Raw genomic sequence first — 15,748 nt, forward strand, 5'->3', positions numbered from 1 at the left:
TGCGGGCTGGCGTGGCCAGCTGAGGAAGGGCATCCGGACCCTCGTGCCCGCCCTGCTGCAGGGCGGACGTCACCAGCCAAAAACCACCGACTGACGCTTGCGCGGGCGACAGTGGTCACTGCGCAGTCCAGTATGGTCAAGGGTTCCGGCGGTTGTCCCTGGCCGGGGGCCAGGCCAGCCTCCCGCACTCGGACGGAACCTGGCGCCAAGCCTCAGCTTCCTTTGGTCTTCGTCCGCCCCGCAGGGCGAGGGCAGAGCGGACCACAGCCTGACTCCCGGCCACCGGCATCGAGCCTCTGCGCCTGCGCAGCTCTCCGCTTTTTGGGTAATCCGGGGGAGCAAGAGGAGGCAAGTGCAAGGCGCGGCTAGAGGGTCTTCCCAACTTGTATGTTCGGCCCAGGCGGCTAGAGTGTCCGCCCGTAACTCGTATGCTCGGCGATCCTGGCGGCTAGAGCGCCCGCCTCTAGCTCGTATGCTCCGCTGCTCGGCGGCTAGAGCGTCGCTCCGCCCGGGGAGCCGCGTGTGACCTTCCCGCCCGCGGACCGATGCTGCCGGCGGCCGCTCGCCCCCTATGGGGGCCGTGTCTCGGCCTTCGGGGCGCCGCGCTCCGTCTCGCCAGGTACTTCGGGCCTCCGAGAGTGGGGCAGGGGCGCACGGGGGGACCGTCGGCCGGGCACTAGGCGTCCGCAGGTGACGGGCTGGAGGCGCCCCCTCGACTCGGCGAGTCCCGGCGGATCTGGGGGGCGTGAGGGCGTCCGCGTGCTGACCCCTAACCTCGCGGGCCGCGGAGACTACGGGTGTGGCCTGGGATGACCTTGGACGGGTCCCCGCCCCTCTCCGAGCCTCAGTTTCCTCTGCCCCCCAGTGAGGTGGTAGGGCTCCTAAAAGTGGATCCGGCGTTCGCCGCCAAGGGCCCCAGGTTCTGAAAGGCTTTATGCAACAGAACGCCTTCAAGTTACCGCCTTATTCCCGTGGGCTGGTACAGTTCATTCAAACCGGAAACAACGTGGGTAGCATGTCTGCACACAATTGTGTGGATTCTAAGGATCTTTGAAGAACATGAATAGCTGAGAGATCCCCTTGTCATCCACGTGGACCCCCGAGTCAGAACCCTGGGTTGGGACCATAGAACTAAATCTGAACTCATGGCACCTGCTTAACTGCCCAATCTATGTCCCCCTCGTGCCAGGGTAACCATTTGTCTGAATAGTGGGGCAAGGCAACAGGTGCCCTGTGTCTGCGCGGTGAGGCTGATGAGGTGCAGCAGCCATCGAAGGGGGGAGGCCCTCGCTGGTGCACCACTGGATAACGCCCCAAAGGAGTACCCCCCTAAGATCCAGCAGCTGGTCCAGGACATTGCCAGCCTCACACTCCTAGAGATCTCAGACCTCAACGAGCTCCTGAAGGTATCACAGGCCTGAACCTGGGTAGCGAAATGTGGGCCCGTGTCTTGCTCCTGGTGTATTTGGCGAGTGTGGTGCATTGTCAAAAGTGTGCTCCCTGAGTGTGAGGACTGCCAGGCTTGTCTTTGAGAGTCTTTGGGTGTGACAGGCAGCTACTGAAACTGCTGTCCTATGTTCCTGCAGAAAACGTTGAAGATCCAGGATGTCGGACTCATGCAGATGGGAGGTGTGATGCCCGGTGCTGCCTCTGCTGCAGCGGCCCCGGAGGTGAGCCCAGGCTAGGGTCCCAGCCTGCCTCACACCACGTGGTCAGACCACTTGCACCCCAACTCAGTCCTGCCTCTGTCACACACTGGGCCCCCTGCAGCCTCCCTGGTACTTCATCCCTGCCCACATAGAGACCCCACTTCTTGCAGAGGGAAGCGAACCAAGAGCCAAATGAAGGAAAAAGAAAGAAGTTATGTTCAGTAGTATGGAATGTTATGTGTACTCTGGGGAAAAGCAGGGGGGAAGCGTAAGGGGAAGAGAAGGCTGCAATTTCCAAGGTTGCAATGAGGAGGTGGCACTCTGGGAGAAAATTTGAGGAGTGGAGGAAGAGAAAGGCCTTCTCGGCAGAGGCTACAAGGGCCACGTGGCATGTCTGCGGCTTGAGCAGAGCCGGGGAAGTGATGGGCAGCTGTGGGTCTCCCCAGGAAACCCCGCGGACTTCAAGGCACACACAAATGTGTGGGGGAGGTGTGGTTGCAGGTTTTGTTACGGAAAATTTCAGATTTGTTTGCAAGTACAAATAATAGCAATTATCCATATATATGTTCGTCACTTGGCCTCAGTAGGTATTAAGGTTTTTCCCCCATCTGTTGTACCTGTGTCTTGATGCTTAAAGCAGATGTCTGCTCTGCCCTTTTCTCTTTGCCCCAGCACACCTCCCTAAATATAGCCATTAGCACAATGAACATAAGTAGCCGTGATTTCCTTTCAAGGCCTATTGGGATTTCACTAACAGTCCTAGACTTTGTTTATAATGTTCTTTTACCCAAGCCCAGACAAGCTCTGTGTGTGGCATTTGGCCATTGGGTCTCCTCAGTCTCTTAGATCTGGGTCACTGCCCTCAGCCCCCTTCTCCCAGCATCTCCCACTGAGGAAGCCAGGTCAGTGGTCCTGTAGCACTTCCCACTTTCCACGTGTGTCTGATGGTTTCACAGGCATCATCTACCCCCTGCCCTGTGAACTGGAAGGTGGCTTTACTGGATGACCAGATTCAGCTGAACACTGAGGGCAAGGAAAGAGAACTACAGTATAATTGATTGTTTAAATGGGAATGCTTTTGAGATAATTTGAGAAAGCTGGTAATAATTGGACAGCATATCCAGACCAGCTAGGCCAGGTGGCCCCTCTCCCACTGGCGCCTTGGGCTTCACACAGCAGCAGGAGCCCCATCGTGCCTGGGTGCCCTGTAGGTCACCTGCCAAAGGAGCTGACACTGGTTGTGAGTTTGTCATTGACACGTAACTAGGCTCAGCTGAGAGCGGCTGTACTTTCCTGTGACTTTTTCCCTGCAAAGCTTGCGGATGTCACCCTGCCCCAGCTCCTAAATTACCATTTTTAAGGAATGGGGAAACTGAAGTGAGGCAGGCTTGGACAGCCTCCAAAGAGATGGGACGATGTGTGGTGTTGCAGCCTGGTCTAAATCAGGGCTGTGTGAGGGAGAGTGCCTGGGGCGGGACAGTCCAGCAGGTGTGGCTTCCCGCTGGGTCCCCAGGTGCTGCCAGGCCGCACCTCTGGAGCTCCAGGGTAGAGCGGCCCAGGAGTGAACACGCCTTACCCCATCCTCACTCACCTTGCCAATCCCCCTCTCCCCTGTCCCTCAGGCAGCAGAAGAAGACATCCCCAAACAGAAAGAACGGTCACATTTCACCATCCGCCTGACAGAGGCAAAGCCTGTGGACAAGGTGAAGCTGATCAAGGAAATCAAGAACTACGTCCAGGGCATAAACCTCGTCCAGGTGAGCCTCCGCATGCTGCACCACCCGCCGCTGCCACCCACAGCCCTCAGGCCAGCCCTTCTGGGACAGGTTGGTTGAAGCAGCCTGGGCCGGGTTCCTGACTCTGCTCTCTGACAGGCCAAGAAGCTGGTGGAATCCCTGCCCCAGGAAATCAGAGCCAACGTGGCCAAGGCGGAGGCCGAGAAGATCAAGGCAGCCCTGGAGGCGGTGGGCGGCACTGTGGTTCTGGAGTAGGCCTCTCAGAGGACTTGCGACAGGTCCCTGGGACCTGATGGGCCCCGGCCACTCCGCCCCATGGCCGGCCCAGCTTTCTGAGCAGCCTCCGGCTGGAGCAGGTCGGCACCACGTGGCTAACTCCGTCCTGGGAGATGGATGGACCTCCGGAGATGTGGAGGGAGGGGCAGCTGCTGCCCCGGGGAGCCCCAGGGAAGGTGCCCTAGAGATGGACTCGGAATGCACCACGAGTTAACACGCACGCCCCTTGGATGCTACAGAGAAAAATACATGGTTTAGGCGCGGTGTGCGCTGAGTGCTGTGTGGCTGGGCCGCCCTGGGCAGTGTGGAGTCAGCTTGCTGGCTGGCTAGGAAGGCCGGCTCAGGACAGCAAGGCCCATTCCTGGTCCCCTCAGCACCGGTGGGATGGGAGGATCTGCAGACCATCATTGGGGTCTGCTGTGTACCGGCACCCGTCCTGAGAACTTCAGAGTAGTACCCTGGGGGTTCTAGGCAGCGCCCATCCTTCTGGAGGGGTGGCAGCTGCCACTCAGCCGATGCCAGGTCTTCACCAGGAGCTAGGTGTGGGGCATGTAACAGCTTTTTGACAGGAAACGAAGCAACTTCAGAGTCAGTAGTGCAGCCCCCCTTTCCGAAGCAGAGGGCAGGCAAGGCCTGCTCCCAGGGAGGCCTCGGGGGTTCTGGGCTGACCAGGAGGGCAAGGTACTGCACTGTGGGGAGGTGGTTCCTGTGACATGAGGGGCTAAGCACTCGGCCCTCTCCAGGTCCTGCCCCTGCACCCTGTCCCCCGTCTGTACAGTGTCCTGCACAGCTGGCTGTGTGGGACCAGGAGCGTCACCCCTTGTAGGATGGCTCAGGGCATGCAGGGGAGCTGGCAGGCTCTTAGGCGGGTGTGCCTGGCATGCCCTCCCACCCACATACCTAATGCGTCCTCCCTGTGGCTAGGCTTGTGGGAGGGTCTGGGGGTGGGGAAGCGGCCTGACCAGGAGCCCTGCTGGCCGAGCCTGTTGCCCGCGCCAAATGAGGGGTTCATTTGCCTTCAGCAGATCTCTGCAGGGCCTTCCCTGTGCAGAGGTGACTGCTGGGCCACTGGGGGCCCTGCTGTGGGTCCTATTGACCCACCCAATGGCCTATTCCTGGGGAAGGGAGTGGTCTGACCTTAGGGATGGCCCCCAGGTAAGGCCTGTGGTGTCAGAGGGCCCCGCTGGTGACCTGGAAAGTATGTGCCTCATTTTGGGGGAGCCAAGGTGAACTGGGACCCTCCCACCCCAGGGCCTTTTCCCTGTTCTGGACTTGCTGGGGATGACTGTTCAAAGGTGGGGGTGACCTTGCACTTCAGGGGCCACTGTCAAGCTGACCTCATTGTGCCTCACACCAGCCTGGTCCTTGGATGGTGGCCAGGTGGTGCCCTCCACCTCACCTTGCCGTCAGATACCTGAAGGTGCTGTGAGAACCTGAGGCCTCACCTCCCCAGGTAGATCGCTGGCGCAGGCTCCTGATGGGGGTCCTGGGACCCCTAGCTGCCTTCGATCTGCTTCAGGCAGCAGGTGGCCTGTGAAGTGTCTCAGGCCTGGAAATAGCTGGGGTGTGCCCCAGGATCACCCTGGAGCCCACTGGCCTCGGCCCTTAGGCCTGGCTCTGGGAGGTAGGTCTGCTGTTCCTCCTGAGTTGCCCTGTTGGTGCCCCCATGAGACCGCAAGATCCCGGTAGGCATCAGCATTGTGTCTGTCCAGGCTGATGAAATGGTCATAGAGGACACAGCAGAGGGAGATGCAGAACTGGAGCACATTCCTCCCACGCCCATTGCCCCCCATTCCAAGGACCCTGGTGTCTGCCAGGCCACCCATGCAGCTCCATCCTCCCTCCTCTAACACCCTGAGGAAGTGTGAATGGCACCCTGTGGAGTCACCAGACTCCAGGTCCCAGGCCGAGCTCCCCATCACCCTGTGGGCTTATGTACAAGTCATGATTCATTTGAGAACTTGATTGGGGATCCTTTTGCATTCCCTGACCTGTAGTTTGCAAAATCCACCTTTTTCTTAAAAGGGTGCCCTGTCTTGCAGTCCCCGTTTTCCAGGGTTCCTCCACATTGCTGGCTGCTCTCCCACGGCACCCCTAGTCTTCAGGGCAGTTTTGCTTAGCAGTGTACTTCCGCTCTTGATTTCTAGCTCCTGTTCCTGAGCCTCGGCTTCTCCCTGCCAGCAGCCGGTTCAGGAGACTGCCTGGTAGATGACCTTGCAAGGGGGCGGCACCTACCCCAGGGCCTGGCATCTGCTTTCTGGGCTGTAGGGTGTTCACTTTGTGGTGGGGGGCCGATCATGTTGCCCTTGGGCCAATCAGACTCAGACATCTGGGTACACTCTGAACAAGATGCTGGGCAGGGCCTGTGCCAGCCTGTCGGAGGGAGTGTGCTGGGATGACGCTGCCTGCTCTGGGACCTCAGGCTCGGAGACCATGCCTCCTGCAGCCCATTGGTCAGCTCTGGTTTTTTAAACAAAGTGGCACCATCTCTTAGAGGCTCTTGTGTATTTAGCTGTGAAGGCCACCTCGATGGCCAGTGACGGGATTTCACGTTTCCTACGGAATTCTGATGTAGCTCCCACTCTGGTTTTTTCTAGAGAATTCCTGCGACCTCCTCCACCCTACTCCAGACACGTGCCATCTGGCATCCTCGATCCCACCCTGCCCTACTCTGACAAGCTGGCTGCTGCCTGGCCCACACTCCCCCACTGAAGGCATTTCTGGGCCTGGACACCATCTCTGGCCTGCTCCTCACTTCCCCAGCTGGTTACCTCGGGTTGGAGGCCTCCTGGGGTTCTAAAAGTCTTCTTAGTGCCTCCAAGTGGTCACTTTAGGCAAGTAGCGGGGTTTGCCCAGGCATTGCTCAGAGGCCAGGGGGCACTGGTTATTCAGGGGCTCAACAGGTTGAGGGAACCAGGAATTGTTTCCCCTCACCCTTCTCTTTTGGGGTGGGAGGCTACAGTGGCTAAAGGACACAGGTCCTTCTCTGAGGAAGGGGTCTCTGGCCCCACCTCAGATCAGTAGCTGCCACCTGCAAAGGGCGCCCGGTCCACGTGGCCCTGCCCAGCTGTGCTTCACGCTCGAACCACACCTGCGTTTCGTGTTTGCTGAGAGGTGGGATGAGGGGGAAGCTGCGCGCGGTGGACGCGTCTGCTGAGGCCAGGGCGACCCGAGTCGGGGACCCCGAACCCCCGCGCCCCGCCTCCCGCCTCCCCCAGGTGGCTGCCCAGGGCTGGCCGTGGCAGGGAGCGGGGGCGGGCGTCTGGTCTCCGAACTGGCCTAGCCCCGGGTTTCCTGCAGTCCTCAGCCTGGCCCGAGGAGGCGTTCTGCTCTTCGGTAGCGCAGGGCGGGCGCCCTGGCATGGGACGCCGGGCGCGGCGTTTGCGGGAGGCCGCGAGGGGCGGGAGCTGAGGGCGCCGCGACCGTGGCCTTCGGAGACACGCCCCCGGCGCGGGGGCGGGCCGCCAGGGTCCGGGGGGCAGGGGCAGGGGCAGAGGCCGCCCAGCCGGCTCCCGCGGACAGGCACCGCCCGCGCCCACCGGTTCACCAACCTGGCCGCCGCGCTCGCTTTAAGGCTATGGCCCCGCCCTGTGGGCGGAGTCGGCCTTACCCCGCCCCCTCGCTGCGCGGGCGCATTGGCTGCACCGGGCGCGGGCGGCGGGCGGCTCTTTGAACGCTCGCGGGCGGCGGGGCGGGTTGGGACCTGTGTAGGAGCCCGGGCCCGGGTCGGGGTTGGGGTTGCGGTCGGGTTCGGGGTTGGGATTGCGGTCGGGGCCGGGGCCGGGGCCGGGGCCGGGGCCGAGCAGGCGGCGGCGATCCTCGGCGGATCATGGCGACCGAGACGCGTGTGTCGCGCTGGTACTTCGGGGGGCTGGCCTCCTGCGGGGCCGCCTGCTGCACGCACCCGCTGGACCTGCTCAAGGTGAGGGCCGGCCGGGGCGGGAGCCGGAGCCGGGGCAGGGGCCGGGGTTGGGGCCGGGGCCGGGGCCGGGGCCGGGGCGGGCGGCAGGGTGCGAGGGGAGGCGCCGGGGTCGTCCGCTCCCGCCGCCACTGGCCAGCCTGGTTCTGCTCTGCCGGGATCCCACAGGGCATCAGCCCACTGCCCCACCCGCCCGGGGGCCCTGCTGAAGGGGTAGAAGGAGATGTCCGGGCCTTTACAACCCCGGGGGCGGTGGAGGTGCCGGGCCGGCTCCCGGTCGTTGGCGCCCAGTTCCAGGCTCTGGTCTGTGCTTTCCACCCTGTGTGACCTTGGGTTAGTCACTGGGTCTCTCTGAGCCAGTTTGGCTTGTGAGGACACAAGTTCTGCCTGCTTACAAGATGAGGGGGTGGTTTGGTGGGATGCACAGCTGTTGGCACTTGGAGAAGCACTTGGGCTCTAGCACACCCAGGGCACGAACCAGGCCGCTACCCCTGCCTAGTGGGTTCCCAGTACTCACTGAGGGAGAGGGAAAGAGGCATGTGGCCTGAGCCAGTGGGCTGACCAGGCACCCCTGTTTTGGGCTGGCTGCTCTTGGACTGTGTGGGCACCTGGAAGCCATGGCCCCTGCGTGCATGAAGGCTCTGCCTTACCAAGGGTGGTGAGAAGCTTTCCCACTTTCTACATTTTTTAGAAAGTTGTTTATGGGGCACAATGAAACAGAGCTTCACTTGTCTCCCAGGGCAGCAACGGGGGTGGGGGGGTGTTTTCTGCTTCTTTCTCACTACAAAGAACAAAGGAGGGTGGGCCAGAGGCCTAAGTTTAGTTTGCTCAGGAGGCCTTGCCCTGGGGACCTGAGCTGTGGTCACATGGGACTGCCACCTGGCCACCGCTTCCTTACCCCCACCCCAAAGCAGCCTGCACCCCTTACAGGCCCCCTGGGAGGGATTGGCCCTTGCGGCCAGGCTGACCCAAGCTGCAGCAGACCTGGCACCCAGCCAGGCCCCCTGCCTGAGGGCAGCTTTCAGCAGCCTTTTTCCTAAAGGGAGGAGTTTGGTTTTCTTGATTAGCAGACTCGGCAGATCTGAGGCCTGGCTCTCCCTGGGAGAGGGCTGCGCTCCTGGTAGCCCCCAGGGCCCGAGAGGTGGCCTTGCAGAGCCAGAGGGCGGTGGCAGTGGAGAGGAAGGTGCTTTTTGGTTTGGGGAAAGGAACCTCTCCGGGTATCGCTTGTTTTCCTTCCAGGTGCTCAAGCACACCCCTGCGTCCCTGCCCCCGCCCCTGCGGGGCCTCTGATGGGATGGTTACAGCCTCCAGGGGCCCTCGGAGCCCCCCTCAGCCCCAGGCCAGCCTCGAGGTCCATGTCCATTGTCCAAGGCCCTGTTGGGTGTCACTGTCCCCTTGCCCCACCCCAAGGTGCTGGGTTTTTTTGCGGCAGAACCCCTGCCAGGAGGGCCTCAGGGGAGGCAGATGGCCGCAGGACTTTGGCTGCCCTCTGCCCCAGTGGCCCTGTGTGAGGCACAGTGGGCAGTCACTGGCAGCCATGGGGGTCCTGGCCGGGGTCTTCACCTCTCGGCATGGTCCTTGGAAAAATCATTTTAGAGCTGCTTGATCTCTCCCTCTGCCCCACGTCCTGGCTCAGTCCTCACACTGCTCCTTGGGGCTGCTGCCCGCGTGGTTGCCCTGCCCTCAGGCCCAATGCCCCCTGCCCTGTCCATCTTGGCTTGCATGGCTGAACTGGACACGAGGCCTCCTCCATCCCCACCCACCTCTTCCAAGTCCCCATTACTCTTTCCTATGAGGTTATACCCACAACCTCTTGAGCGGTGGGCTTGGCTAAAGAGTGCCCTGTCGGGGTCCGAACCCTGCCTCAGTCTCCTCACAGGTGAAGTGGGGCTGACAGCCCTGCCCCTCTGCAGATGCTGAGGACTGAGACGTGCCTGTAGAGCCTCTAATGCGCCTGCCTCACGTGACAGCAGGGATTGCCCCTGTGAAACAATAGCGGGGCACAGAGGTTGGTGCCAAGTGTCAGCATGGAGTCGCACCTCCCAGCCTCTGCCCCCCTGTGCCTCAGTTTCCTGTCTCTAATTGAGGATGCTGGTGGCACTTGCCTTCACGGGGTCATCGTGAGGGTGTCAAGGCAGTAGCTGTGGAAAGGCTGAGAGCGGAGCAGGCCTGGGGTAGGGAACTGCTCTGAGCGGATGTCACCCCCCCCAGGTGCATCTGCAGACGCAGCAGGAGGTGAAGCTGCGCATGACGGGCATGGCACTGCAGGTGGTGCGCTCCGACGGCATCCTGGCGCTCTACAGCGGCCTGAGCGCCTCCCTGTGCAGACAGGTGCCTCAGCCTCGGGGGGACTCGTGGCCAGGGCTCTTCCAAGGGATTCCCTTAGGCCCTGGTCCGAGTTTGCAGCTCCGAGCCACGCAGGCTGAGGGGGTGGCTGGTGTCTCCCAGGCTGGCATTCAGGTGTGGCTGGGCCTCCTACCCACGGTGTTCGCCCTGTGTGCACCCAAGCTGCTTAAGAAGAAGACCCACAAGGCCTGGGGAGCTGACGCAGAACGAGGGGGTGTGCGGGGTGCTTCTGCTTTTGCAGGGTCAGCCCGGCTCCCGCAGCTTACCTGAGACCTCCACTTAGGGGTGGGGAGGCTGCGGCCCGGGGAGGGGGAGAGGGCGCAGGGCTCTGGAATCAGCCAGTCCCGGGTTTGCATATTAGCTCAGCTGCTTGCTAGCCGCGTGGTCTTGGGAGGACACCTTGGTGTCCCTGTGGTCCACATGGTGATGACCACATACCCCGAGGGCTGGAATGGGGAGGGCCGAGGGGTGCAGACGTGCCCAGCACAGCCCCTCTACCTGCACCCTCTGAGCTGGGTCCCTTCCCCCCAGATGACCTACTCCCTGACACGGTTCGCCATCTACGAGACTGTGCGGGACCAAGTGACCAAGGACAGCCAGGGGCCCCTGCCTTTCTATAAGAAGGTGCTGCTGGGCTCCATCAGCGGTGAGCCGCCAGGAGGGCAGAGGTGGGCTGGGCAGGCAGACCTCACCAGCCCCTCACACTGTGGCTCTGGGGTCTGTCGCTCCAGGTTGCATTGGAGGCTTCGTGGGGACCCCTGCAGATATGGTCAACGTCAGGTCAGTGTGGCTCCTTCATGGTCAAGGTCTTTCCTGTCCCCTGAGTGCTGGTGGGACTCACTGGCTGGGTCTGCAGAGTACTCAGCCTGGAATAAAAGCCCCTTGGCCTTTGGAGGCCTGGGCCTTGGGAGGGGGGTGCTGCTAATCCTGTGATGGGGCTCACGGCCGCAGTGAGCCCCGCATGCCCTCTGGGGTCTGTGTAGGGCATGTCTGACCCCTACCCCTCCCTGAGCCAGCCTGGTGGTTTCAGGATGCAGAATGACGTGAAGCTGCCCCAGAATCAGCGCCGAAAGTGAGTCATGGGGCTGAGTTCTGCCCTTGAGGTGTGACTGGGAGGTGCAGGGGAGCCCAGGCCCGTGAGACTCCCGAGCAGCTGCCAGGGCCCAGCTGGGACTCCAGAGGCGCCATAGCCGGGGAGGCGGGGGTCACCTGGAGCAGAGCAGGGGCAGCTGGCAGCTGTGGGAACACACTGTCTGCCTCTGCCCCCAGGACTTCCGGCTTCGCTCCATGTGGGCGGAAACTGGGATTGGGGGGCGAGGACTGGGAGGGTCCAAGGGGCTTGTCGTGGGCCCTCGCTTGTACCTTGAACATGTTTGCATGGAGGATGGTTTAGGTTGAGTGAGTTTGGGCCTTTAGAAGGATTTGGGGGCTGGGCCCTTTTTCTTGTTTTAATAATAAAAATACCATTTTTCACAAAGTCTAGGACACTTGTCAGCTCTCAAGCTGTGTTTACAAATTGAGGCCTCAGTTAAACCTAGGAGTCAGCATCAGTCTGTTCCGGGGGGAGCCTGTGGCGCCCCCCAGCCGGAGCACAAACCATGGAGGGAGGGGGAGGCAAGGGCCCCGCAGGGCTGCCCGTGCCCCCACCCTGGTTACAGCCCGCAGACCTGCCTCCGAGCTGGCACCCCCCAAAGCGGCTGGTGCCCGGGGGTTTCCTTGTGGAACTGGTTGAGGGGGGTGGGCTCAGGTGCCGAGGCCCCTTGCGGGGAACCTGCGCTGAGCTGAGCTGTCAAAAGAGGCCGTGGTCCCTGGACCCTGCAGTGCTCCTCTGAGGGCATCGTGGCCTTGCTGGCCTGGCTCTTCCCGGGAGGGCGCTCCTGTGGGAGCTGGTGCTCAGGGGCAGCCTCATGTGGACCCGTTCTGTGTCTCCTGGCAGCTATGCCCACGCCCTGGACGGCCTGTACCGTGTGGCCCGAGAAGGTGAGGAGATGAGGCCCTTTGTGTGAGCAAACCTGGGGCGGCCTCAGGTGGGGCCCTGGGGAGGGTCCTGAGAACACAGAGGGGGTGGGGGGTTTCATGCAGGACCTGGGGGGAGGCCTGAGGGATGCGGACCGGCGCCTGACCCCCCTCCCTCCAGCAGAAGGTCTGAAGAGGCTGTTCTCGGGCGCAACCATGGCATCCAGCCGAGGGATGCTTGTCACCGTGGGCCAGGTAGGGCATGTGCTGGGACAGCGCGTGGGGAGCCCGGCCTCGGTACCCCAAGAGATCCCGGAGGAAGGCAGTGGGCGTGGCCTGCAGGTCGGGGCTGAGGAGGTGGGCAAAGGCAGTCAGATGCACGATCTTGCCCGGGCCCCTCTGTGCTGGGGCCTCACCTGTCCGCCCAGGCTCGGTGACTGTTGGTGACCCACAGCAGGTGTGTGGTCCGTCCAGGCGGTGTCCCCGTGGATGTGTCCGCTTTCCCAGGAGCCGGGAGCCATCCCTTGGACGCTGACCACCCTTCCTCCTCCTCCAGCTGTCCTGCTATGACCAGGCCAAGCAGCTGGTCCTCAGCACAGGGTACCTGTCCGACGGCATCTTCACTCACCTCGTGGCCAGCTTCATCGCAGTGAGTGCTGGGCCGGTGGGGGTGGGGGGTTCCGGACCAGCCTTGGGAGCTGAGGCAAGGGCCCAGAAGGCAGAATGCTGTGGGTGAGTCTGGTGGGTGCTGGGCCCTGGGGAGGAGCTCACAGGTCACCTGGTGCCCGAGCCAGGGGAGTCCTGGTGTCCCCCCCATGGTCCCAGTTCCTGCAGGCCTTGGGGTATCCTAGGGATGCAGGCCAGGGACGTCCCAGAGCAGGCCTGCGCGGTGAGTGTGTGGGGCGCCTGCCCCCCCGCCTGGCAGGCCCATTGGTGACGGTCCCCCACTAGGGTGGGTGCGCTACGTTCCTGTGCCAGCCCCTAGATGTGCTCAAGACCCGCCTGATGAACGCCAAGGGCGAGTATCAGGTGAGTGGGGGCTGCAGGCACCAGTCCCTCTAAGAGGACAGGCCCAGGAGCTAGGCTGGGAACACGGGCAGGGGCCCCGTCCTGCCGCTGCTGCGCTCTGGCTGGGTGAGCCCGTGACCTCCTCCCAGCCCGTCTTGGAGCAGCGCTTGGCCTTGGGTGTTCTTAAATCTGTCTGACCCCATGCCCAGGCATCCTGCTCCCTGCAGTCAGTGAAGTGCAGTGCCATTCAAGTTAGTGGGTGCAGCACCCGCAGGGGCGTCACCCGCACGCACAGTGCCTTCCGTGTCTTTAGTACCTGAGACTCTGCCCCTGCTCCCGTCGCGCCTGCCAGTTCTGGTCACGGCCCCGCTCTGGGGCCCCTCCAGGGCCTCTGGGTTGGCCGCTGGCCTTGCGCACGGGCCCGGCCTCGCCTCCTGCGGTCGCCTGTGACCAGTCCAGCCCTCCTTGCCCGCCCACCCCACATGCGGGGCCCCCGCGGGCCCTGGCAGGGCTCGTTCTGGTTTGTGCCGGTCATTGAGAAGAGCTGCTCCTCCTCTGGTTCTGCCCTTCCTGCAGGGCGTTCTGCACTGCGCCATGGACACCGCGAAGCTGGGGCCACTGGCCTTCTACAAGGTGGGGCGGGGCGGGGGCGGGGGCAGGGCAGCAGGCAGGGGCCCGTCTCGGGGCTCCTCACGCCTCCTTCCCCCACCCAGGGCCTCTTCCCTGCTGGCATCCGCCTCGTGCCCCACACCGTGCTCACGTTCGTGTTTTTGGAACAGCTTCGCAAACACTTCGGCACCAAGGTGTCGCCTTGATGGTCCTGGGCGGGGCAGGCTGGACCACGTGCGAGCCAGGGCCAGCTTCGTCCAGCATGCTGGAGGGTCAGCAGGCCAAGCGCCGCCCTGAGCCCAGCACCTGCCCCGGTGCCCGGTCACCCGGGACCTTCCCTAGCACCCCAGCAGGCTCCTGCCGCACCAGCCTGCCTGGGCCGAGCCCATTCCCAGGACCTGCGTCCCCTCTGCCTCCCCCCGCCCGCCCGGGCTCTCCCCACCCGGTGCCCCGGCAGCCCTCCCTGCCCCTGAAGACTCACTGGGAGGACCGGTGTCCGGGCCCGGCTTGGCTTTCTCCCTGAGTCGGCAGTTGGTGCTGGAGGTGGGAGGGGTGGACTGTCCAGCTTTCTGGGGTCCGGGGTTCCCAGAACCTTCTCTTCTGGCCCCCAAGGTCCCCTCTCACTGAGCGGCTGTCAGGGCCCGCAGCACCGTCTGGCAGCTTCATCAAGGACCTGGGTGGGCAGAGTAGGGGGTGAGGGCCCCAGCGTTGCTCACCAAGTCACACGTGCTCACATGCACTTCGTCTTTCTCATCTTGGGACAGGGACCGTGGCTTTTCTGACACCCTGAAAGGTAGCCATGCCCCGACAGCTTCCGGGCCAGTATGCGAATGACGCAGGGACAGCATACGTGTGCCTGGGGGAGGGTCTGAGCATGCGGCCCAAGGGTGCTGCCGGTGGCAGTCAAGCCCTCATTCCCCTGCTCACCCACCCCAAGCTGCTTTAACGATTACTTTGGCCAAAACTCAGCGGCAAGAGGCGGCTGCCATCTTGAGGGAGTTCATGGTGCCCCTCAGCTCCCCGGGCAGAAGTGGGCTGTGGGGTGTGCCCCCTGTGGAGAGTGGTCATCACAAGGCCTCCCGTGGCCAGTCAGCCAAAATGCCATCACTGGGGTTCCGCTGCCAAAGCGGCCTGTCTCCCCAGCCCAGAGAGGGTCTGCAGGGGTGCTAATAAAACATGGTGAACTGCTCTGTGTGCACATGGTCCCTGGGCTGGGGCTGCCCTTCAGGCCAGGGGCAGTAAGACAACCCCCCACCCCATGTCTCACAGAGGGCTCTCCAGTTTAGGGGGGCCAGGGCCACGGTCCCAGGGCTGGAAAGAAGGAACTGGGGGGTGCTGGGGAGGCATCAGGCCAAAACTAGGGCAAGGAGAGAAAGGGGTAAGGCTGGGGTCTGAGCAGTAGGTTTACTGGGTCCAGGTCATCCCTTCCTGGCAAGCACGTGAGGGCCACAGGACCCCCCCACACACGTTTGAGCATGCTGGTAGCCTTGGGGCTCCCCTCTCCTGCCTCTGCGAGGTGGTCTTGGGCGCTGACCAGGTGTCTAGCAAGCCCAGAAGGGGCTGGGTCTTTGGATCGAAGACCCCCGGACAGATAGGCGGTCTGGGAGCTGGTGTGGGTACCACCCTGAGGGCTTCAGGGACCCCAGGACAGGAGGTGGAGCTGGCCCCGGATGGACAGTGGTCTTTCTGCAGCTCACTGGACATCGGAATCTCATCCCTGAGCAAGGAGACGGCTGTGGAGCGTTTCATGCATTAAAAGTAGATCAGTGGTGACGGTTGCTCTGAAGACAATAAACAGTCGCCCAGCCTAGGCAGTGAGCATTCACCTCTCAGGCCTCACCCCGTCTGGGGTTATTTGGAGGCAAACCCCAGATGTGTTTGTAGATAGATACTTAAGCACTTCTCCAAAGGAGTCTTTTTTTAAAAATGTAACCTAACTATGATGGTAATTTTTACACTGTATGTAAAAAACATGGTGGTCAGTTGGCTGCCAACTTTCTGCAGCTATTGCATGCGGGTGGCAGCCGGTTTACCTCTGGAGTCCTGGGGCCTCCAGCCCAGGATCCCGCCCGTTTCCAGCATGCCCTCCCTGCCTTTCCCTGCAGGGTCAGCCAGGCTTTGTAGCCGTTCCTCTCAATTCTGTCCCCAAATTACCTTAAACCAGCAGACAGCTCTGCCCCCGGGCCCCACCCAGTTCTAGGGGCCAGCACTTGGGCAGAGGTGCAGCTCCTGGTGCGTGGTACAGGGAC

At 62.5% G+C, this 15,748-nt stretch overlaps 2 protein-coding genes across 3 annotated transcripts; both read left to right on the forward strand.

Moving 5' to 3' along the window:
• Window positions 1–111: 111 nt before the first annotated feature.
• Window positions 112–3,927, forward strand: MRPL12 (mitochondrial ribosomal protein L12). The gene is made up of 5 exons (XM_057501819.1): window positions 112–619; window positions 1,190–1,406; window positions 1,587–1,670; window positions 3,272–3,406; window positions 3,524–3,927. The coding sequence occupies exons 1-5, from the start codon at window positions 546–548 to the stop codon at window positions 3,638–3,640; spliced, it is 627 nt and encodes a 208-aa protein (XP_057357802.1). The 5' UTR covers window positions 112–545; the 3' UTR covers window positions 3,641–3,927.
• Window positions 3,928–7,397: 3,470 nt separating this feature from the next.
• Window positions 7,398–14,687, forward strand: SLC25A10 (solute carrier family 25 member 10). 2 transcript variants are annotated; one of them, XM_036910617.2, is made up of 11 exons: window positions 7,398–7,583; window positions 9,792–9,911; window positions 10,458–10,572; window positions 10,658–10,706; window positions 10,957–10,998; window positions 11,863–11,906; window positions 12,067–12,137; window positions 12,439–12,531; window positions 12,834–12,911; window positions 13,467–13,523; window positions 13,604–14,687. In XM_036910617.2, exons 1-11 carry the CDS (start codon window positions 7,491–7,493, stop codon window positions 13,703–13,705), a joined length of 864 nt encoding a protein of 287 aa, XP_036766512.1. In that variant the 5' UTR covers window positions 7,398–7,490; the 3' UTR covers window positions 13,706–14,687. The 2 variants fall into 2 exon arrangements, 1 of the variants encoding a protein (XP_036766512.1); XR_008997511.1 differs by lacking the exons at window positions 13,467–13,523; window positions 13,604–14,687 and adding an exon at window positions 13,243–13,294 and having other exon boundaries at window positions 12,439–12,911.
• Window positions 14,688–15,748: the final 1,061 nt, after the last annotated feature.

The sequence above is a fragment of the Manis pentadactyla genome, chromosome 4 (assembly GCF_030020395.1).
Source record: "Manis pentadactyla isolate mManPen7 chromosome 4, mManPen7.hap1, whole genome shotgun sequence".
Classification (NCBI taxonomy): domain Eukaryota; kingdom Metazoa; phylum Chordata; class Mammalia; order Pholidota; family Manidae; genus Manis; species Manis pentadactyla.